Below are 23,779 nucleotides of genomic sequence, written 5' to 3'. Positions count from 1 at the left end.
CCCGCCTCGGCCTCCCAAAGTGCTGGGATTACAGGCTTGAGCCACCGCGCCCGGCCAACTTGCGGTTACTTTCAATTGGCGGCAGCCTTGGCTGTGGCTGGGCGTAGCCCGCGGCATTGGCTTTAGAAGCCGGTGTTAGGACATGGAGGTCACTCTGGTTTTCTCTCTCCTTTTGAAATTTCCCAAACAATACATTTGTTTGTTTGTTTAGAGCAGCCTCTGGGCCAGGTGTGGTGGTGCACGCCTGAAATCCCAACAGTTTGGGAGGCCGAGGCAAGAGGATCACTTGAGACTAGGAGTTCGAGACCAGCCTGGGCAACATAGTAAGACCTCATCTCTACAAAAAAATTAAAAATTAGCCAGGCATAGTGGTGCACACCTATTTGCACACCTGTAATTTCACTTATTTGGGAAGCTGAGAGGGGAGAAGCACTTGAGCCCAGGAGGTTGAGGCTGCCGTGAGCCACAATTGCACCACTGCACTCCAACCTGGGCAACAGAGCAAGACCCTGTGTCAAACAGACAGACAGACAAATAAAATGTAGCCTCTGGTTTATCCAGTAAAGCTGGATTTACCATTTATTGGTTTTTTGTTTTTGTTTTTGAGACAGAGTCTTGCTCTGTCGCCCAGGCTGGAGTGCAGTGGCGTCATCTCGGCTCACTGCAGCCTCCGCCTCCTGGGTTCAGCTGATTCTACTGCCTCAGCCTCCCGAGTAGCTGGGACTACAGGCGCCCGCCACCACGCCCGGCTAATTTTTTGTATTTTTAATAGAGACGGGGTTTCACCGTGTTAGCCAGGATGGTCTTGATCTCCTGACCTCGTGATACACCCGCCTCGGCCTCCCAAAGTGCTGGGATTACAGGCGTGAGCCACCGCGCCCGGCCGAGGCTGGAGAATTTCTTTTTTTTTTTTTTGAGATGGAGTCTCACGCTGTTGCCCAGGCTGGAGTGCAGTGGCGCGATCTCGGCTCACTGCAAGCTCCGCCTCCCGGGTTCCCGCCATTCTCCTGCCTCAGCCTCCTGAGTAGCTGGGACTACAGGCGCCCGCCACCACGCCCGGCTAATTTTTTGTATTTTTAGTAGAGACGGGGTTTCACTGTGGTCTCGATCTCCTGACCTTGTGATCCGCCCGTCTCGGCCTCCCAAAGTGCTGGGATTACAGGCTTGAGCCACCGCACCCGGCCGAGGCTGGAGAATTTCTTGAACCTGGGAGGGGGAGGTTGCAGTGAGCCGAGATGGCACTACTGCACTCCAGCCTGGGCAACAGAGTGAGGCTCTGTCTCAAAAATATAGTAATAAAAGAAAAACAAATTAAAAGAAAGGACCCAGGTGCTTCCTGCATGTCCTCGTTGCCAGCTCTGGAGAAATGGCATCCTGTGAGCTGGTATCTCCACAGCCATGTCTGCGGGTTAGTGCTTCTCTCCTGTAAGGACTCTGTGAGCTGTTTTCTGAGTTCAATTGTTTAAGGCCCTCTGATCATCATTGTCCTGTAATAAACTAATGTAATGGTTCCCAAACTGTGCCTTTTTCCAAAATGTGTTGCTAGATGACGGAAAGGGATGGGGAAGAGTTGTTAGTAATAATAATAGAGATAGGCCATGTGGAGCGCAGCAAAGCTGACCTGGTGTTCTCCACACAGGACTTGTCCGAGCCTGTGTTATACTAGCCTGTGAGAGAGGGCTCTCCATGACAACCGTATTAGGTGCAGAATTCCTTCATCACATTCCTCACGCAGTTCAGGAAATGCTGAACCAGACAGGCCAAAGTGAAAGGCCAGAAAACAGCACCTACCTTCCGAGCGTGGTGGCACACGCCAGCAGTCCCAGCTACTCAGAGGCTGAGGCAGGAGGATCACTGGAGCTCAGGAGGTCAAGGCTACAGTGAGCGGTGACTGCACCACTGCACTCCAGCCCGGGTGACAGAGTGAGACCTTGTCTCTAAAAAAAAAAAGAGAGAGAAGAGGCCAGGCGCGGTGGCTCACGCCTGTAATCCCTGCACTTTGGGAGGCCAAGGTGGGAGGATCGCTTGAGCCCAGGAGTTTGAGACCAGCCTGGCCAACATGGCAAAACCCTGTCTCCACTAAAAATACAAAAATTAGCTAGGCATTATGGCCCACACCTGTCATCCCAGCTACTCGGGAGGCTGAGGCAGGAGACTCTCTTAAACCCAGGAGGCAGAGGTTGCAGTGAGCTCAGATGGCACCCTTGCACTCCAGCCTGGGCGACAGGGTGAGATTCTGTATCAGAAAAAAAAAAAAAGAAGTAAGACAGAAAAAGAATCCCAACCTATCTTGTTGTTCAGGACGTCGGCAAAGGGAGCTGACCCTGGGATGTTTGGTTTCCAGGGGCAACTCGAAGTACCATTACTACGGGATTCGTCTGAAGCCAGACTCTCCGCTGAACCGGCTGCAGGAGGACACGCAGTACATGGCCATGCGGCAGCAGCCCATGCATCAGAAGCCCAGGTGGGTGCGCGGGCCGAGCTGGGCGGGGCTGGCTTTCCCCTGGAGCATGGAGAGAGAGGTGTTTCTCCGACAAGCAACGAACTCATCATAACTCCCTCGTCTCCAGCATCCTGGGAAAGCCAAGGTACCCCCCTCTGCTGAGGATGAGGTGAGTCTAGCAGGAGACACGGGAGGCCGGGATGCAGCCTCCTCCAGCTAACTGTTTTCAGACTTTTGTTTAGACCATTTAAAACTGTTTTTGACAGACTTCTTTTTTATTTTTTAATTTTTTTATTATTTATTTATTTTTTTGAGATGGAGTCTCGCTCTGTCGCCCAGGCTGGAGTGCAGTGGCCGGATCTCGGCTCACTGCAAGCTCCGCCTCCCGGGTTCACTCCATTCTCCTGCCTCAGCCTCCCGAGTAGCTGGGACTACAGGCGCCCGCTACCTCGCCCGGCTAGTTTTTTGTATTTTTTAGTAGAGATGGGGGTTTCACCGTGTTAGCCAGGATGGTCTCGATCTCCTGACCTCGTGATCCGCCCGTCTCGGCCTCCCAAAGTGCTGGGATTACAGGCTTGAGCCACTGCGCCCGGCCAACAGACTTCATTTTTTAGAGTCATTCTAGGTTCACAGCAAAATTGAGTAGAAAGTACAGAGAGTTCTTCTACACCCCCAGCCCCGCTCCCCGCCGCCCCTCCCACCATCCGCCTCCCCCACACAGCGGTGCATTGGTTACGACCCATGACCCTCCATGGAGCCAGCGTCACCCCCCAGAGTCCACAGTCGACACCAGGGCTCACTCTTGGTGTTGGACATTCTACAGTTTGGACAAACCTATAATGACACGTGTCCCCCATCACAGTGTCACACAGAGTCCTTTCACAGCCCTAAAAATCCTCCACATTTTGCCTACCCAGCTTTCCCTCTGTGCCCCAGTCTGTGGCTACCGCTAATCCTTTACCATTCCCACAGTTTTCCCCTTATCCAGTGTCTTATAGTTGGAATCACAGACACTTAATTTGTAAAACTTAGGAAGTAAAGAGAGAGAGGACTCTGCAAATAACCCAAGAAGCCAGGAGAAAGCAGCAGATGTGCTCAAGTCACGACTTCTTGACTTTTGGATCCAGTGGCTGGAAAGCCCTGGTCATTTTCTGGAATATCCTCTTCTTCAACCATCACAAACTTTCTCATCTTCTAAGGCAGGCTCAGCAAACCTTTCCTGTAAAGAGCCAGACAGCAAATATCTTAGCCTTGCAGGCCAGACAGTCTCTGTCATGACTGTTCAATTTGGCTGCATCCTGAAAACAGCCACAGACAGCATGAAGATGATGGGTGTGGCTGTGTGCCAATAAAACTTTATTTATAAAAACAAGTAGCAGAATTGGCCCTCAGGCCGTAGTTTGCTGGCCCCTGGTTTAGGGCCCATTCAAATATTGCTGCCTCCTAGTGTCCCTCCACAAGTGCCCACCCTCAGAGCAGGGGCCGCATTGCAGTAGCCCCATGTGGCACCTTCACACCTGGTGCTGGGCCGTCTGCACAGAGCCACCCATGTATGTGTGTATCTCAAAAACCCATTCCAGCTGCTCTGAGTCAGCCAGTGACTCCTGACCACAGCCAGTCCCAGGAGTTGGAGGTTCCAGGAGAGAGTTTCCAGAGCATTCCTTCTGTACCTCATCGTCTGCAGACACGGACTCTGGAGCTCGCTGCCGTTGTTCAGTTTGGGCCCCTGGCGAACACCTGTGAACCTGTGCTCCAGGCAGTGTGTCATTTTAGGAGCAGCGACACACATTTCAGGGCGACAGGCTGATGCCATTTGCATTTGGAAGCCACAGCCTGAGCCTGTGTCTGTGTGGTGCCCACAGCCTGCCCTGAGCCAGGTGGTTTACACACACCTCGCCGGCATGGTCTCCCACCTCCCTGTAGGCCTGGCCCCGCTTTGTATTTGAGGAGGGGGGCTCCCCAGAGATGCTCCGGCTCAGGCCAGCCCCCTCCCTACCACACAGCAGCCTCCCAGGAGCCCAGCACCTGGAAAGCCTTCCTCGAGTGTTTCTCAGTGCCGCCTGCACAGGCGGACACCACTGCTGGCTCAAAATGAAAGTCTCAGAACTTCTGAGATTGCGCCAATAATAAGATGTTTGTGATTCAAGCAAAGAATTCCTCCCCGCTTTTTTTTTTTTTTTGAGACTGACTTTTACTTTTGTCGCCCAGGCTGGAGTGTAGTGGTGCGATCTCGGCTCACTGCAACCTCCGCCTCCTGGGTCCAAGCGATTCTCCTGCCTCAGCCTCCTGAGTCACTGGGATTACAGACGAGCGCCACCACGCCCGGCTAATTTTGTATTTTTAGTAGAGATGGGGTTTCTCCATGTTGGTCAGGCTGGTCTCGAACTGCCGACCTCAGATGATCCGCCCGCCTTGGCCTCCCAAATTGCTGAGATTACAGGCGTGAGCCCCTGTGCCCGGCCAAGAATTTCACTTTTTTTCTGAAAGAGAAATGTTAGGGGGAAATGTATATCTATTTTCTCAAGTGTCCATTAACAAACCGTGGTTCATCCATATGGTGGAATATTATTCAGCCTTAAAAAGGAGGAAATTCTATTCCGGGCGCGGTGGCTCACGCCTGTAATCACAGCACTTTGGGAGGCCAAGGCAGGCGGATCACGAGGTCAGGAGATCAAGACCATCCTGGCTAACACGGTGAAAACCCATCTCTACTAAAAATACAAAAAATTAGCCGGACGCGGTGGTGGGCGCCTGTAGTCCCAGCTACTCGGGAGGCTGAGGCAGGAGAAGGGCGTGAACCCAGGAGGCGGAGCTTGCAGTGAGCCGAGATGGCACCACTGCACCAAGACTCCGTCTCAGAAAAAAAAAAAACAAACAAGGAGGAGGAAATTCCAACACAGGCTAGAACTCAGTGGACCTTGAGGACACAACGCTCAGTGAGACAGGCCAGTTGCAAAAGGACAAATCCTGTATGACCCCACTCCTAGGAGGTTCCTAGAGTCGTCAGATTCACAGAGACAGGAAGTCGGGTGGGGGTGCCAGGGGCTGGGGACAGGGATGGGGAGTGAGTGTTTCATGGGGACAGAGCTTCAGTGCGGGAAGATGAACAAGTTCCGGAGATGACGATCGTAACGGTTGCACAGCCACGTGAATGTGCTTCATGCTGCTGAGCTGTGCACTCAGAATGGTTCCGATGGTAACTTTTGTGTTGTGTGTATTCGACCGCAACTTGTAAACATCATACACGCACATGCCTGACTGAATCCTGCCCAGCCCCCCACTCCTTGGGCCCACCCCCAGTAGGGCTGCTGGGCCTCACGGTGGCATGTGTGTTCCCGGCCTAGGTACCGGCCAGCCCAGAAGACGGACAGCCTTGGGGACAGCGGCTCCCACAGCAGCCTCCACAGCACCCCAGAACAGACCATGGCGGCGCAGAGCCAGCACCACCAGCAGTACATTGGTGAGAGGCCCGGACAGGCCCCGGGGCGGGGCTCCCATCGGCTCGCCACACTCCTGGGTTTCGACACCAGCAGAACCAGTGGCGTCTAAACGTCCGCTTCTGACAGTTTTCTTATGAGACACCTTTTCAGTCAAATAGAAAGTTCTCACTAGACCTTCTTTTTGACATCTCTGAGACTTTAGAATAATCAGCACATGCCAAAAAAAAAGTAATATATAAAGTGACCATCAGAAAAATGAGAAAATAAAATCCAATGACCATCAGGAAGAACACTAGAGGACAGGCGGCTCATGCCCGTGATCCCAACACCTTGGGAGGCCAAGGCGGGAGGATCACTTGAGCTCAAGAGTTCAAGACCAGCGTGGGCAACATACTAAAAAATTATTAAATAAATAAAAAATTAGCCAGGCATAGCAGCAAGCTCCTGTGGTCCCACCTATTCAGGAGGCTGAGAAAGGAGGAAGATCACTTGAGCCCAGAAGTTTGAGGCTGCAGTGAGCCGTGATCACGCCACTACTCTCCAACCTGGGTGACAGAGTGAGACTCTGCCTTTCAAATTAAAGAAAAAAGAAAGAGTGCAGAAAAAAAAAAAGATATTCTCTACTCAGGGTGCACCAGGATTTGCCTGCCATCTGGGCTTTCTTCCTTCTTGCCTGGAGCTTTCGTGGTGCTCCCGGTTCCCCCACATGAGGCGGTCTTGGCCTCCTCCCTGGGGGCTGCTCAGGGGACAGCGTTCTTCCCTAGCTGGCCTAGTGGTGGTGCCATCTCTGCCCCAGGAAGGCCCTAACTCAGAACCTGCCATGAGGGAGGGCGGGGGGTTGGGGGACGGCCAGGGAAGGCTCACTGGTATCAGTGTCGTGGTTCAGGCGGGCTCTGTACACACTCAGCGGCTTCCATGTAGTTTATGATCTTTTTTGAGCCCAAACAACCCTCCTGGGTTGAGTCTCCTGCAGAGATTGAGGTGGGGTCAGGCCCATCTTCAGGAGGTCACTGCAGGGACACTGTGGCTGGCCTTCTCCCCGAGATGTGCTGCCCTAAGCTGGCTCTGTGCGTACTGGCTGTGTGCCAGGGCTTGGGCTCAGGGCTTTCTGCATCTGCATATTTAATGGTCCTGGGAGGTGGTAATATTCTCTCCATTTTCTACCTGAGAAAACTGATGCTTACAAATTCTCTGACAGTGCCGGGCGCGGTGGCTCACGCCTATAATCCCAGCACTTTGAGAAGCCGAAGCAGTCAGATCACTTGAGGTCGGGAGTTTGAGACCAACTTGGCCAACATGGCAAAACCCCATCTCTACCAAAAAAATTCAAAATTAGCCAGGCATGGTGGCACACGCCTGTAATCCCAATACTCAAGAGGCTGAGACAGGAGAATCGCTTAACCCAGGAGGAGGAGGTTGCAGTGAGCCAAGATCATGCCACTGCACTCCAGCCTGGGTGACAGAGCAAGACTTTGTCTCAAAAAAAAAGGCCAGGCATGGTGGCTCACGCCTGTAATCCCAGCACTTTGGGAGGCCGAGGTGGGCGGATCACCTGAGGTCAGGATTTCGAGACCAGCCTGGCCAAAACATGGCGAAATCCCGTCTCTACTAAAAAATGCAAAACTTAGCCAGCATTGTGGCGCACACCTGTAATCCCAGCTACCTGGGAGGTTGAGGCAGGAGAATCGCTTCAACCCAGGAGCTGGAGGTTGCAGTGAGCCGAGATCGTGCCACTGCACTCCAGCCTGGGTGCTCCTTTTGAGCAAGGCCCTGTCTCAAAAAAGAAAAACAAAAGAAATAAACAAATGCTCTGACTGCATGGGGTGGGGCAGACCATCTGTTTCTGGGCCCCCCATCCACCCATGGCCTTCCAGTTGTCCGCGGTTTCCTAAGAGCCCCGTTTCTGATGTTCCCGTGTTCCTCCCCCAGATGTCTCCCACGTCTTCCCCGAGTTCCCAGCGCCCGACCTGGGCAGCGTCCTGCTGCAGGACGGCGTCACACTGCACGACGTCAAGGCCCTGCAGCTGGTGTACAGACGGCACTGCGAGGTGACCGCCCCAGCCCAGGCAGGCAGCTCCTATGTGTCCCTCCCCGGAACTGCCGTCGCTCAGGCCAGGGTCGCCAGCGTCCCTGGGTGATGCTGAGGAGACGGAGCCCCGAGCCCCCCACAAGCATCCTCTCTGGAGCAGCAGCCCCTCCACATCCATGTCCATCGCCTGCTCCTCTCCTCTCTGTGGCCTCCCTTGGGATTCCAGGGCACCCCGCTGCAGCCCGGATCACGGCTGCTCACTTGACGTGTGCTGAGTGCACGTGGTGGGCGCACGCACCCGTCTGTCTCACCGGTGCCTTCATTCCTAGGCGACCGTTGATGTGGTGATGAACCTGCAGTTCCACTACATCGAGAAGCTGTGGCTCTCCTTCTGGAACTCCAAGGCCTCCTCCAGCGACGGCCCCACCTCTCTTCCTGCCAGGTGACTGCCACACCCTGGCTGGGTTCACAGCCCCCCTCACGTCTTAGCCCCCTGCTGATGTCCACAGGTAACCCACAAACAAAAGCATCAACTCTCCAAGAATTAGCACTCAGACCCCTCTGCCTCCGTCCCTGTGATTTTTAGACTTGGTAGAGCTGACTTGAAATTCACATTGCCATCTGCCCCTTTTCGAGGTCAGACTGTTTGAATAGGGAGGATTTTAGAGGTGACCATGACGCAATCCCAAGTAGAAGGGACCCCAACCCATAGCTGCAGTGAGACGCAGTATGACAGTATGACCACCGGCAGGGGAGGGACAGCGTGGACCGCTGGGAGCATCACGGAGGGAGGGGACCCACTGAGCCTCAGGGACGGGGAGCAAAACCCCAGCCCCACTGTTGGGCAGAAGTCCCGCAGCCCGGCTCCCTGGTCACTCCCGTGGCTGTGCGAGCCCAGCTGGGCCAGGCCACAGCTCCCCTGTCCCCCTCCCTCCACAGTGACGAAGACCCCGAGGGCGCCGTCCTGCCCAAGGACAAGCTCATCTCCCTGTGTCAATGCGACCCCATCCTCAGGTGGATGAGGAGCTGCGACCACATCCTCTACCAGGCGCTGGTGGAGATTCTCATCCCCGACGTGCTGAGGCCGGTCCCCAGTAAGTGACCCACGGCCCCGCCTGGCGCCGCTCCATCCTCTCTTCCTGCCTCCTCTGTCCTTTCTTACATGTACATCTTCAGCCACCTGGGACCATCGCTTTCACAGAAGACCCAAAAGGGGCCAGGCGCAGTGGCTCATGCCAGTGACCCCCGCACTTTGGGAGGATGAGGCAGACAGATTGCTTGAGCCCAGGAGTTTGAGACCAGCCTGGGCAACATAGTGAGACCCTATCTCTAAAAAAAAAAAAAAAAAAAAAAAATTAGCTGGGGCCAGGCAATATTGCTCACGCCTGTAATCTCAGCACTTTGGGAGGCCAAGGCAGGAGGATCATTTGAGGTCAGGAGTTTGAGACCAGTGTGACCAACATGGTGAAACCCCATCTCTACTAAAGTACAAAGATTTAGCTGGGCGTGGTGGCGCATACCTGTAGTCCCAGCTACTAGGGAGGCTGAGCCAGGAGAATAGCTTTAACCTGGGAGGCAGAAGTTGCAGTGAGCCGAGATCACACCACTGCACTCAGCCTGACTCTGTCTCAAAAAAAAAAAAAAAAAAAAAAAAAAATTGAACTGGGCATGGTGGTGTGTGCCTGTAGCCCTAGCTACTCCGGAAGCTGAAGCAGAAGGATCACTTGAGCCCAGGAGCTTGAGACCAGCCTGGGCAACATAGTGAGACCCTGTTTCTAAAAAAACAAAAATTAACTGGGTGTGGTGTTGCATGCCTGTAGTCCCAGCAACGCAGGAGGCTGAGGAAGGAGGATCACCTGAGCCCAGGAGGTCGAGGCTACAATGAGCTATGATTGCACCACTGCACTCCAGCCTGGGCAACAGAGCAAGACCCTGTCTCAAAAAAAAAAGAAATCCCTAAGCGAGAGCGCTGTGGGCCGTGGAATGTGTGTCCTCTGGCGTCCATATCTGTCCTTGTCTCTGACTCGAGGGGAAGGCCACAGTGGCTCTGGTGAGCTCTACCTGCTGTCAGGACACTGCCAAGAGTAGCCAGGCTGGGCGTGGTGCTTTCTGGAAGGTTCACTGGGGGCGTGCAGGCCGGCCTCTGGGAGTAGCCTACTTGCAGCCCTGGAGCCATTGCTGTGCAGGAAGCCTTGGCCCAGGGCCGTGTGGGGTGGCTGCCCACCCTGGTCTTAGAGACGACCACCAGCCACCTTCCTCCAGCCTCCCTGAAGCCCCACAGTGACACTTCCTGAGTGCCACCCCCTATAGGAGGGGCAGGGACATAAACTTAGAAGAAGCAGCTGGGACGTGACCCTGGACTCCTGCAGCCTGTTAGGGTAGGGGCTGCCCTTTAACCCCCAGCCAGACCCCACTTCCCAGCACCATAGGATTCCAGGAGACATTTACACCCCAGCGCCCTGCCCTGTGATTTCCCACAGGACTTGCGGGGGTAGGGAGAGAGTGATGGGCACAGTGAGGAAAGAGGCTAGGCCCACGGCAGGGCTCACTTGTGCCCTTGGAGACCTACCAGGGCCTCCAGTTCCCGAGGCAATGACAGCATCCACCATGGGTGGGCCCTCAGTCCAGGCCCGTGCCAAGCTCCCCAAAACCCTGGGGGTCGTCCAGGAAGCTGGGCACAGAGGCCTGTCTTCATAAATCACAGCATCAGGACCACGGGCTGTGCCCCGCAGGCCATCCACAAACATCCGGGCCCATTAGTACCAGGCAGCTCTCCGTCCTGCTGAGTAAACTCTATGCAACCTTTGCTGGAAGATGGGAAACAGCAGAAGTATTACATTTCTCATTTGGCCTGGCCTTGCTGTCTGCCTGAAAACTGTTCGGGGCAATGCCTTGTTTGAGTTTCTATGTTATGGTGGAAGTTTGGGGTATCTTTCCTTTTGCTTTTTTTTTTTTTTTTTTTTTTTTGAGACGGAGTCTCGCTCTGTCGCCCAGGCTGGAGTGCAGTGGCGCGATCTCGGCTCACTGCAAGCTCCGCCTCCCGGGTTCACGCCATTCTCCTGCCTCAGCCTCCCGAGTAGCTGGGACTACAGGCGCCCACAACCGCGCCCGGCTAATTTTTTGTATTTTTAGTAGAGACGGGGTTTCACCGTGGTCTCGATCTCCTGACCTTGTGATCCGCCCGCCTCGGCCTCCCAAAGTGCTGGGATTACAGGCGTGAGCCACCGCACCCGGCCTCCTTTTGCATTTTAAAATATTTTTCTGTTTTATTTTTTCTGTTTCTTTTTTTTAGACAGAGTTTCGCTCTTGTCACTCAGGCTGGAGTGCAGTGGCGCGATCTTGGCTCACTGCAGTCTTCGCCTCCCGGGTTCAAGTGATTCTCCTGCCTCAGCCTCCCGAGTAGCTGGGATTACAGGCACCCACCACCACGCCCAGATAATTTTTGTATTTTTAGTACAGATAGGGTTTCACCATATTGGCCAGGCTGGTCTCGAACTCCTGACCTCAGGTGATCCGCCCACCTCGGCCTCCCAAAGTGCTGGGATTACAGGCGTGAGCCACCACGCCAGCCTTTTTTTTTTTTTTTTTTTTTTAACAGTCTTATTATTTGTTTCTTATTGTAAGCCACTTTAAAATAAATTAGGAAGTTGGTAGAATGTATTTACGTGTGTGTGTGTGTGTGTGTGTGTGTTTGTGTCAAGGCCTCTCTCCCTTGGCACTGTTGATATCTGGGGCTGGATCGTTCTCTGGGGTGGGGCCATCCTGGGCACTACGAGGTGCTGAGAAGCATCCGTGGCCTCCACCCACTCCATGCCTGAGGCGCCCCGCATGACGACCATTCACAACCCCAGACACCACCCAGTGTCCCTGGGGAGAACTGCCCCTGCGAGACCCGAGACCCGCACAGGCAGTGGGTGGTGACCAGCAGCGCTGGGCCACGCCCGGTTCTTCCCGTGTCTAAGTGTCCGCGGTTCCCCCGGCCTCTGTGGCTTGTTCTTCATGGTGGTGACTGTCATCGCGCTTGGGCCAGCCCTTCCATTGAATGCTGATTTCCAGTGTCCAGTCACTGCCTTTCCCCTGGTAATATCATGGTCTGTATCCCCCAGGTACCTTGACACAGGCCATCCGTAACTTTGCCAAGAGCTTGGAAGGCTGGTTGACAAATGCCATGAGCGACTTCCCACAACAGGTCATCCAGACCAAGGTATGTCTGGGGTGGGGCCTGGGCTCCCCAACTATGGCTGGGAGGGGCTCCACTCCAGGACAACATGAGGACCACTGTGTCCCGGAGAGCGCTGGCTTCGTCCCTGTGTCATGAGAGTAATCGGTCCCTTCAGGAAGCCCCGAGCACACAGCCGATGACGCATCAGTGCTGGCAGGAAGGGGAACAACAGAAGATGTCATTTGACGTCATATCTTTGAGTCAATTCAGAATAGATTGTGTGTTTCTGTGCTCATCTTATTAGGGAAACTTAATCTCCTTGCTGTGACTCTTATTGCTATAATCTTGGCCACAAATCAATCGAATTTGAAATGTAGAACCTTGGCCGACTTGTGGAAAAGAGAGTGATTACCCACCGTTCTCACAAGCATTTCTTTTTTTTTTTTTTGAGACAGAGCCTCACTCTGTCTCCCAGGTTCAAGCAAGTCTCCTGCCTCGGCCTCCCGAATATCTGGGATTACAGGCGCCCACCACCACACCTGGCTAATTTTTTTGTATTTTTAATAGAGACAGGGTTTCGCCATGCTGGCCAGGCTGGTCTCGAACTCCTGACCTCAGGTGATCCACCTACCTCGGCCTCCCAAAGTTCTAGGATTACAGGCGTGAGCCACGGCGCCTAGCCATCATGAGCATTTCTTGAAGGGCTCTTGGGTGAGAGGAGGCAGCTGCAGGGCACCCGCCTGCTCTTTGGAATTGATCTGTTAGGCAGTGGTGTAAGCATGGATCAGGTCATTGTTAAAAATTCAGATTCAGGGCCGGTGCAGTGGTTCACACCTGTAATCCCAGCACTTTGGGAGCCCAAGACAGGAGGATCATTTGAGGCCAAGAGTTGGAGACCAGCCTGGGCAACAAGCAAGACGCCATCTCTTAAAAAAATAAGATTCCCAGGCCACACCCACTAAAAGTCTGACCCTATAGCACCCAGGACTCTGTGGTCTCAACAGCCCCTCCAGAGAGCCACAGGGACTCTAGAAGTGGGCATGGGGCCGGTTGTGAATTCTAACTCGCGGACACAGGCTTCGGTTCGCGATGCGTGCGATGCACTGGCGAGGTCTCCGCTTCACTGATTCTCACTCACTGGGTCCCTAAGAATAGCAGGGGCTTCCCTCTTCCCTGCCCAGGTTGCTGTTTCCTGCTCCCTGCTCCCTGTGCTGTCCCTGAGCCCTGGCACCCCTGCCAGGAGTGCAGCGGAACAGGCTCTTCCCCGCGAACCCTGCTCACCACGAGCTCTGGCTTACAGGTGGGCGTCGTCAGTGCCTTTGCCCAGACGCTGCGGCGCTACACGTCCCTCAACCACCTGGCACAGGCGGCCCGGGCGGTGCTGCAGAACACGTCCCAGATCAACCAGATGCTCAGCGACCTCAACCGCGTGGACTTTGCCAATGTGCAGGTGACCTCCTCCACGCCGTCCCCCGGGCCTGGGCTTCCCGCCCTCCAGCAAAACCAGCAAACCCCTGAGTGGAGCCCATGGCAAACCTGGCCCCCGCCCCGAGCCTGGCCACAGTTCTGTTGCATGACACGGGCCCCAGGCCAAAGCCCACCCACAGCCCCCAGCTCTCTCTACTCCATCATCTCTCAGGGCCCTCTGGCGTCCAGGTGCTGTGGCCAACACTGCTGCTCATTTTCCTCACAGAGGCTCCTGGTTTCCAGGATCCTGGCAGCACGTTGACCTCCCTGTGGCCATTTTCCTGACTCTGTCCCCTGGGCTTGGCAAAGTACCGGCCCAAAGCAGATTCAGAGCTATGCTTATTTCAGGCCCTGGGTTTATCCATTAAGTAAATAAATGCACACACACAGTTAGAAGTCACCCTTTTAAAACAAAACGAAATGAAGACCTCATATAGCATGAGCTTTGATCCAGAAAGACCCGGGTATGAGTCCCCGGAAGGCGGGTAGGATCCCCCTTGGCTCTCTATTCTGCCCCTGTTATGGGGGACACAGGGTGTGGCTTGCAGCTGTCAAGGTCAAGGATGAGAAGGCTCAAGCACAGCACGATGTCCCGCCCTGAGCACTGCTAGGTCCGGGGGGGCTGCCGTGGCTGGGGGTCTGTGTTGCTGACGCTGGCCTCCACCCCACCCACAGGAGCAGGCCTCGTGGGTGTGCCAGTGTGAGGAGAGTGTGGTGCAGCGGCTGGAGCAGGATTTCAAGCTGACCCTGCAGCAGCAGAGCTCCCTGGACCAGTGGGCCAGCTGGCTGGACAGCGTGGTCACCCAGGTCCTGAAGCAGCATGCCGGCAGCCCCAGCTTCCCCAAGGCCGCCCGGCAGTTCCTGCTGAAATGGTCCTTTTACAGGTTAGTCCTGCCAGACCTCCGAGAGAATTCTGGCGGGTCGGGGGCTCCGAGGCAAACTTCTAAGGGGTAGCTCGGCTGGTGAGCTCAGAGAAAAACAGCTCAGCAGAGTTCCAGCAGTGCCTGAACCCCCAAAAAACAAGTACCTGGCTGGGGGCCTCACTCGTGACCAGCGGCTCCCAGGGGCAGGCCCAGAAGGCGACCGTAGCCTAAAAACTAAGTTGCAAGTTCTGCAGACAGAAATAATCACTAGGGGCTGGGCATGGCCACCCATACCTATAATCCCACCGCTTTGGGAGGCCAAGGCAGGAGGACGGCTTGAGACCAGAAGTTCCAGACCACCCTGGGGAAAATACCAGGACCTCTACAAAAAGTTAAAAAACTTGTCTGGGCGTGGTGGCATGTGCCTGTGGTCCCACATACTTGGGAGGCTGAGGTGGGAGGATCCTTGAGCCCTGGCGGTCCAGACTGCAGTGAGCCAAGATTGCACCACTGCACTCCAGCCTGAGTGACAGCAAGACCCCATCTCTAAGGGGGGAAAAAAAAAAGCTGTCTCAGAACTGAAGGGCACAAGTCTCCAAACTGAGAAAGCTGCTGACTTTTCCCAGGGAGGCTCCGGGTGAAATTTCAAAACACTAAGCTTGAGAAACAGCCATAAAAGCTTCCAGAGAGAAAGCGACAGGCTGGGGATGGGAGCAGCATTAGACTTCTGAACAATGTGCAGAAACCTGGAAGGCAGTAGAGTGATGTCCTGAGAGTTCTGATGGAAATTATTTCCAAGCTACAGACCTACCCTGTGCAGACCAGGGCAGGGGAGCCAAGGCTTCCAGAGGGATCATCCCCAGGAAAGGCACCAAGATGCCTCCTGCAGTTCTGTCAGGAGTTTTAGTCTCATGAGTACATGGAAAAGTGAGCATTTTTAAAAAAAGAGCCAGTTATTACCCCAGGAAAACACAAAGCTGTTCTGTGGCTGACAGGCCCTGCATGACGCAGCGCATGAATGAGCTATGGCCACAGGGCCAAATTGTTAACCCCACCTGTATTAGTCCATTCCCACACTGCTGATACAGACATACCCAAGACTGGGTAATCTATAAAGAAAAATAGGTTTAATGGACTTACGGTTCCACATGGCTGGGGAGGCCTCACAGTCATAGCGGAAGGCCAAGGAAGAGCAAAGGCACATCTTACATGGCGGCAGGCAAGGGAGTGTGTGCAGGAGAACTCCCCTTTATAAAACTATCAAATCTCATGAGATTTATTCACTCTCAAGAGAACAGCATTGGAAACATCTGCCCCAATGATTCAATTACCTCCCACCGGGTCCCTCCCACAACATGTAGGGATCATTATAATTCAAGGTGAAATTTGGGTAGGGACACAGAGCCAAACCATATCACTGCCCCAGCCCATTGTGCAAATAAAGTTTTATTGGAACCTCAGCCACACGTATTCATTCACAGATCAGCTACAGCTGTCAATGCAAACAAACAGTGTGACTGTTGGGCACAAAGCTGACGGTATTTACTATCTGGCAAGCATTAAAACGAGTTTGCCTGGCTGGGTGCAGTGGCTCATGCCTGTAATCCCCACACTTTGGGAGGCTGAGGTGGGTGGATCACTTGGGGTCAGGAGTTCAAGACCAGACTGGCCAACGTGGCAAAACCCCATCTCTACTAAAAATATAAAAATTAGTCAGGCATGGTGGCCGGCACCTGAAATCCCAGCTACTTGGGAGGCTTAGGCAGGAGAATCGCTTGAATCCGGGAGGCAGAGGTTGCAGTGGGCCAAGATCGTGCCATTGCACTCCAGCCTGGGCAACAAGAGCCAAACTCTGTCTCAGTTAAAAAAAAAAAAATGTGCCAACCCCTCAGCTGGCCAGCCAGCACCTCCCTGTCCTCAGCTCCCTCCTTACACACTCCCCTGGCCACGCTGCTTCAGGGCCTTTCCACCTGCCCCTCTTTCCTGGAACATCTTTCCCCCAGACAGCCATGCGGAGAAACCCCCCACCCCCAGCCTCTGTAAATAGGACGGCCCATTCTGTCCACCTTCCCCCATGCCCTGCTTTTCTCTGGGCACTGACTGTCACCTGTCTCTCGTCATCTGTTCACTTGTCTGTTGTCTGTCTCCTGCATGATCAGGCACGCTACCTGGGTGCGGGACCTCGCTTCTGTTTAAATCCTGGCTGAGTGAATAAATGAGAGGAACCACATGCCTAACAGACTGCGCGGTTCTGCCATGGGCCTAGCACACCACTGCCATGCAACAGAAACACCAGTGTAGCCAGAAATTACCACAAAGCCACACTGGGGTAATGGGGAGGGAGAGCAAGGGAAGAGACAGTGTAGGGATGCCGATGCCTGTCTCCATGGACAGAGGAAGGTTGCAAGTGGCAGAATCGAGAAGAGCAGAGTGAGCGCAGGACTGAGGTACCTGCCAGCCAGAGAAGAGCACAGCTCAGAGCTGGAGGGGATCGGGGTCTCCAGCTGCAAGGCGGGGGTGCTCTTCACAAGGGAGACCGAGACACTGTTCCACTTCATTCTCTTGTTTGTTTGTTTGTTTTTTGAGACAGTCTCGGTCTGTCACCAGGCTGGAGTGCAGTGGTGCAATCTCGGCTCATTGCAACCTCCGCCTCCCGTGTTCAAGCAATTCTCGTGCCTCAGCCTCCTGAGTAGCTGGGATTACAGGTGCCCGCCACCAGGCCCGGCTGATTTTTGTATTTTTAGTAGAGGCGGGGTTTTGCCATGTTGGCCAGGCTGCTGTCAAACTCCTGACCTCAGGTGATCCACCTGCCTCGGCCTCCCAAAGTGCTGGGATTCCAGTCGTGAGCCACCGCACCCGGCCTGACTCCATTCTTTTTTTTTTTTTTTTTTTTTTTTTTGAGACGGAGTCTCACTCTGTCGCCCAGGCTGGAGTGCAGTGGCCGGATCTCAGCTCACTGCAAGCTCCGCCTCCCGGGTTCCCGCCATTCTCCTGCCTCAGCCTCCCGAGTAGCTGGGACCACAGGCGCCGCCACCTCGCCCGGCTAATTTTTTGTGTTTTTAGTAGAGACGGGGTTTCGCCGTGTTAGCCAGGATGGTCTCGATCTCCTGACCTTGTGATCCGCCTGTCTCGGCCTCCCAAAGTGCTGGGATTACAGGCTTGAGCCACCGCACCCGGCCTGGCCTGACTCCATTCTTACGCATGTGCAGTGCCGTCATAAAAAAATAAAAATTAGGTTTACGGGATTTATTTCTGTAGCACCCACTGGAAAATGGTAGCATGTGGGCTGAGGCCTTGGCTGATCATCCCCAAGCTCTGGCTGGGCCTCCCTTGATGGTGGCTGGCCGATGCTCCTGCCCTCTGGGAGCTGCGAGCCCATTTGGGAACCCGGAGATACCGAGGTGACCGCAGGCGGTGTTCTGGAAATACTTCGGACTGAAGCATCACACCAGACACCGGGGCTGTGGGGAAGCTGGGTGCAGAGCGCCAGCACCTCATCTGCGTGGGGGAGGCCTTTGGGGAAAGGGGGCTTGGGAGTCAAGCTGGGTGGGCCCAGGGGAACAGAAGGGGGCTGGGGGCTTTGCAGCTGTGCTTGACACCTAAGGATAGACAGCTTTGGTGGTCTTCAGTGCGGCTGTCTTTGCTTTTCTCAAGCCTGTGTGTTCTTGTTATTGCTACGGTACTGATAAGACGTAACTGAGAGTTTATGAAAGCTTAGTTCGAGACGGGGCATTTGAGCATTGGGGACCACCTGACCTGTACGCCAAAGGTTTTAATCAGGCACCACTGTGGGTCTGAGTATGTGGGTCATTTAGGTCTCATAGGAGGACTGAGACGTCGTTCCACTTCATTCTGGGCTTTTTTGTTTTTTGGTTTTTGGTTTTTTTTGAGATGGAGTCTTGCTCTGTCACCCAGGCTGGAGTCCAGTGACATGATCTCGGTTCACTGCAACCTCTGTCTCCCGGTTCAAGCAATTTTCCTGCCTCAATCTCCCGAATAGCTGGGATTACAGGCGCCTGCCACCATGCCTGGCTAATTTTTGTATTTTTAGTAGAGATGGCGTTTCACCATGTTGGCCAGGTTGGTCTCGAACTCCTGACCCCAAGTGATCTGCCCACCTTGGCCTCCCAAAGTACTGGGATTACAGGCATGAGCCACCATGCCCAGCCCCTTTTGGTCTTATATTGATCCTTCAGGTCAGGGGCCGCCTCTCCTGGAAAGAACCAGGTAGTATTTGCAGCCATCCTAGGAAAGACAATATAGAAACGGGCATGACACGTGCCAGTGAAACTGTTTGTGGACACCAACATGTGAATTTCATGTAATTTCCACATGCCACCGAATATAATTATTCTTTTGACTTTTTCCAACCATTTCAAAATGTAAAGCATTCTCAGCTCACAGGCTGAGGGCTGGCTGAGGGCTGGATCTGGGCTGAAGTCTCTGAAACTCCTGCTTTCGCTGACAGAGACTAAAGCACCCTGGCTTTTTGTCTTGTGTTTAGGTGCCTGAAACCACAGGCTGAGGAATGGCGGGAGGTGGCAAGGATAACGGGGAAGGTGGGGAGAGGCGCCTCCTGCTGGGGAGACAGGCACCAGCTGCCAGCCTGTGCTCTGATTCGGAGTCCGAAATGTCACTGGAATCACCAGCCACGATTCCGTCCAGCGCCTGTGCTAGCACCAGCCGCAGTTGTGTTTCCAGCAGCCTGTCGCTTTGGGGCTGACTGCCCGTCTCCCTCTCCTGTCCCCCAGGCGGTCTCTGGAACTGAGTGGGCAGGCCTGCCCCACCCATCCATCACGCTGGGCCCAGGGTCTCGGCAGTCATCGGCCCCGCACAGGCCAGCAGGTCTTAGGATCACTCAGGGTCTGGGTTCCCCAGGGAACACAGAGCAGGGAGCGTGTTGCTGCCATGAAGCCTGGCCCGGGACCCGGGTTCCATGCTCCCCTGAGGGTCCCCAGCCTCTGTCCGCTTGTCCCCAGCTCCATGGTGATCCGGGACCTGACCCTGCGCAGCGCCGCCAGCTTCGGCTCCTTCCACCTCATCCGCCTGCTCTACGACGAGTACATGTTCTACCTGGTGGAGCACCGCGTCGCGGAGGCCACCGGAGAGACGCCGATCGCTGTGATGGGAGAGGTGAGGACCCTCCTGGGCGGGACGGCCGGGGCTTGACCAGGCCTGTGGGGAGAGGGCAGTGTGCTCTGAGCAGCCCGGAGAGAGGACACGCACAGGTCCCGCTGCTCTGCCGCCAGACAGATCCACAGCTCTGTAAAGAGCCACAGAAACGGGCCCGCTCATGCCAGGACACAGCAGTGTCTTCCACAACATCCAAACCACAGTTTGATCAGCACCGGGAAGGCTCTGGGGCTCTGTCTGAGTTCACAGGCACCGTCAAACCGCTGGCTGTGGAAGGAGTTGTCCTTGGGTGTCCTGCCACGCAGGGGAGGCCTCGGACACACCACCCAAAGTGTATTTGTATCGTGGTGACATACACATGGGGTGGTGTTTCCATGTTAAAGCGCACAATAAAGTGGCGTTTAGCACATTCACAAGGTGCAGCTGACACCACTGTCCAGTTCCAGAATATTCCATCACCCCAAAAGGAAACCCCGTCCCAGGAGCAGTCACTCCCAAGCCCCTCCTGCAGCACAGCCCCCACGCGGCCCCCTCCTGCCTCTGTGGATCGGCCTGTCCTGGACATTTCATAGAAATGGGATCACACACTGTGGCCTTTCGTGTCCGGCGTCTCTCACTGAACGTGACGTCTGTGCTGTGACCCGGGTCAGAGCCTGGTTCCTCTCCTGGCTGAGTTGTGTTCCAGTGCGTGGCTGGCCGCGCTGCGCTGACCCTCGTGCCTCCGTGCTGCGTGGCCGCTCCCTCTCTGTGGCCGTTGTGAATGGCGCTGCTGTGGGCATTTGTGGGCGGGTTTTGTGTGCACACCTGTGTTCAGTTCTTTGGGGTCCACGCCTTGGAGTGGACTTGCTGGGCTGCATGGGTTTGCCTCGAGGAAGAAACGAGGTGATGCTTGATGAATGGCAGGGTCCCTGCCCTCTTACTACCCAGAGGCCACAGCACCCTCAGAGTCGGTGGCGGGGCCCCGCAGCGTGTGCAGAGACTGTGGCAGCTGTGTGTGCTCTGCGTGTTGGCGTGGACGCCGGGCTCTGGGGCCACCAAGCAGTGGTTTTCATGCTGTACACAGACTGCAGGGAGCAAAGATAACTTGGCCCACGGCCCTTCCCTGCCACCTTAAAACCCAGAGCAGCCACACCCAGGGGACCTCGGGAACCAGCTCCTGTCCCCTCACTGCCTCGAGCAGTCAGCACCCTCCACCCCCAGCAGTTCCCAGAGGCGGCCTGGACAGGGGACAGGGACCCACCCAGACGCCTGGCAGCATCAGAGCCACTTCTCAGGGCAGACCCTGGCTGCTTTACTGTGAATGGAGGACGTGGCTCAAGGCAAGGTTGGGCAGCATCCCCAGAGCCCCCAAACAGCAACTGCCACCCCTCTGCAGGCGCCCCTGACTCCAGGTTTCTCTTTCAGTTCAACGATCTCGCCTCTCTGTCGCTGACGCTGCTTGACAAAGGTGGGTGTGTCTGCAGCTTTCCCGCCACGGCCCTCCCAGGAGGGTGGTACTCCTGGCCGTGGCCTGTCTGCCTCATCTCATGATGAGCAGGTGGAAATGGGGGCAGCCCCTGGGGGGTGAGGGCCCTGGGATCTGGTGTCCAGACAGTGGGTGAGGGCCCTGGGCAGCAGGCGCCACTGCAGACTGGCTCGGCTGGGGCTCAGAGTGCTGCCGGCCTCTGGGTAGCGGCTGCCCAGGGACCTCAGCACCAGGTCCGGACCAGGCAGCCTCTGGTCTCCTGCGCCCATGCCCAGCAGTAGAGTGGGACAGGCAGGCCAGAGGAGCCCCTGGGCCCCGTCCCTGCTCCACGTGGGTGGGAGGAGGATCCCAGAGGCCCCAGCCCTGTGGGGAGCAGGCCCCAGGCCTATCGGCCCTGGGGAGAGAGGCACAGGGCAGAGGCTCTTTCGCCTGGCCCGACCTGGGGGCACCTCTGGGTGACCAGGTAGGTGGGAGAGGACAGGTCAGCCTGGAGCAGAGGCCAAGGCGGGGTCCACGGGCTGCCATGTGTCCTTAGTACCCTGCCTGGCGTGCCGGAGCGGCTCTTGGAACATGCGCTTCCGTCTCTCCCTCCCATGCCCTCCTGATGATGGACACTGACCCTACCCCTCCCTCCACAGACGACATGGGTGATGAGCAGCGCGGCAGCGAGGCGGGCCCGGATGCCCACAGCCTGGGCGAGCCCCTGGTGAAGCGGGAGCGCAGTGATCCCAACCACTCCCTGCAGGGCATCTAGCAGCCCCGGCCGGCTCCTCCGCCAGGTTCCAGAAGATGCCGCCCGGTCGCTCTGGGAACCTGGACTTCACCGGCTCCACCAAATTAGTGCCTCTTAGACGATGGATGTTTACTTTGACTCAAGCGGGGGCTCCCGGGGTCAGCGTGCCCTTGAAGGCCGAGAGAGTGTTCAAGAAGGAAAGCAGTTGTTGAAGCTACAGAAGCCTGGGCCGGGGCTCCCACTGACTGTAGCTGTGCTCTGGGTGCCAGGCCCCTGTACAGCCAGCAGGGCCACACCAGACCATGGGTTCTTTGTTCTGGACAAACCCTCCTCTGCTGGAACTCTGGACTTTGGCCCCAGTCCCTTTAAGAGCTGAAGGGGCTGTGCTGAGAGCGCTGGCCCCTACACTCAACTGGAACCAATTTTCACCATGATTTAAAAATTTAAAAACCTGGCAGAGCCCGAATAGAAAGGGACGGCCTCTCCCCTCCTACCTGCCACCACTGGGGAGACACAGAGCTCGCCAGCATCCCTGGAGTCCCGTCAGGAATGGAAAGTGGAGTGCCCTTGTCTGGTAGCACCATGTGGGAGGGACCCAGCTGTGTGCGGTGCCCTGTGGCCTTTTAGAGCCAGACTGCCCTGCCCCGATGCGCTGAGGCGGGAGGCCGGCCGTGCTGCAGGAACCCATCTCCAGATGCCAAAGGACTTGAGGGGCAGCTGACAATCGCTGTGTCCTGGACAGATCTGCAGCTTGAAAAAGAACAAGCCACAGAAACGGGCTCGCTCGTGCCAGGACAAAGCAGTGTCTTCCGAAAACTCAAAACCAGAAGTTCTGTCAGCACCAGGAAGGATCTGGGGCTCTGTCCAAGTTCATCATCACCATCAAGCCGCTGGCTGTGGAAGGAGTTTGTCCAACAGGAACAGTGTCACAGCCGCGACTTCGGAAAGCAGCCATCCCGCCTGTCGTCCAAACAGCAGTGCCTGCGTCCCGCTCCACGGAGTCTTCCAGAACGCCTCCCTCTGAATTAATCCCGGAGCACCCCAACCCCCAGCGAGTCCCACCTTGTCCTCTTCAAAGTCAGAACTCTTCTCTGGGGACAAATATTCGGGACTTTCGAAGCCCCGAACTTGAGACACCGAGTTTGTCTCCATGGAGACACGTGGCCGCTGCAGTTGGACAGCTGCGTGCTGGAGTTTCTGCCCCCAAACCAGCTGCAGAGAAGAAAGACGAGCCTCGGCCCAGGACGCGCTTTCTAACGAAATGCAATAGTTTTCTCTTTTTGGAAAAATGTTTATACCAATAGTTTTGTGCTCTAATTGTTATTAGAATGTTTCTTATGAATGTGTACATTGCAGTATGTTCAGTCCCAAATGTTTTGTTCTCATTCACACAGAAGGTACTAATAGCTCACGTGGCCTTTAAAAACCTTCCTTCCCTGCTTGCAGGAGCTCAGAGCAACGCTCGGCCTGCGCCCGAGTGGAGGGGCAGGAGGAGAAAGACGCGTGCTCACTTTAGAAACGAAAAGTCAGGAATAATCACTGTTTGTCTGGTCGTATAGCCCAAACCTTAGTTGAAATCCGACGGAAAGAATGTCTTTATACCTCTCCTCTCCTTGGAGACACTGAAGCTCACAGTTAACAGATTGTAACGCCCGGCTTTTGCTCACTCCTGGTAACCAATACAAGCTGGTTTCTGCCTTAGGCTCCGGCCCGTCTTTCCGATCCACGAGGAGCAACAGAGGTGGCAGCAAAGCCACGAGCCTCTCAGGCCTGGTCTCGTTTTTCATAGCAGTAAACACTGAGCGTGCCCACTTTTGGACTCGCTGTCCACACTCCAGGCCCTGCCCCCCCCGCCCTGGGACACCAGCCTGCTGGGCTTGAACCACTCAAGACCCAGAGGAGAAGCCACAGAGGTGCCCCCCGCACTTGCCTGCAGGCTCCCTGGGGATGTTCTAGTGCCTTCCAAAAGGAGCCCGGGGCCCTCAGTTCCTTAGCAAGGCCCACCCTGAGCCAATGATGGCACAGAAACACTTCTTTGTCCAGG

At 55.4% G+C, this 23,779-nt stretch overlaps 1 protein-coding gene across 35 annotated transcripts in view; it reads left to right on the top strand.

Moving 5' to 3' along the window:
* Positions 1–23,436, top strand: part of RFX2 (regulatory factor X2) — a 205,281-nt gene extending 181,845 nt beyond the window's left edge. For 23 of the 35 annotated variants that reach the window (XM_077979404.1, XM_077979405.1, XM_077979406.1 and 20 more), the window contains 11 exons: positions 2,345–2,464; positions 5,788–5,903; positions 7,813–7,931; positions 8,242–8,354; positions 8,852–9,006; positions 12,019–12,116; positions 13,375–13,524; positions 14,217–14,425; positions 19,384–19,537; positions 20,942–20,984; positions 21,641–23,436. In XM_077979404.1, the coding sequence (XP_077835530.1) occupies positions 2,345–2,464; positions 5,788–5,903; positions 7,813–7,931; positions 8,242–8,354; positions 8,852–9,006; positions 12,019–12,116; positions 13,375–13,524; positions 14,217–14,425; positions 19,384–19,537; positions 20,942–20,984; positions 21,641–21,756 (1,393 nt within the window). In that variant the 3' untranslated portion in view covers positions 21,757–23,436. Of the gene's footprint in view, positions 1–2,344; positions 2,465–5,787; positions 5,904–7,812; positions 7,932–8,241; positions 8,355–8,851; positions 9,007–12,018; positions 12,117–13,374; positions 13,525–14,216; positions 14,426–19,155; positions 19,538–20,941; positions 20,985–21,640 lie in introns of all 35 variants that reach the window. The other 12 variants (XM_077979386.1, XM_077979385.1, XM_077979381.1 and 9 more) reach the window with 1 other exon arrangement.
* Positions 23,437–23,779: the final 343 nt, after the last annotated feature.

Source organism: Macaca mulatta, chromosome 19, assembly GCF_049350105.2.
Source record: "Macaca mulatta isolate MMU2019108-1 chromosome 19, T2T-MMU8v2.0, whole genome shotgun sequence".
In the NCBI taxonomy this organism is placed as follows: Eukaryota; Metazoa; Chordata; class Mammalia; order Primates; family Cercopithecidae; genus Macaca; species Macaca mulatta.
This window is presented reverse-complemented; position numbering and strand designations above follow the sequence as displayed.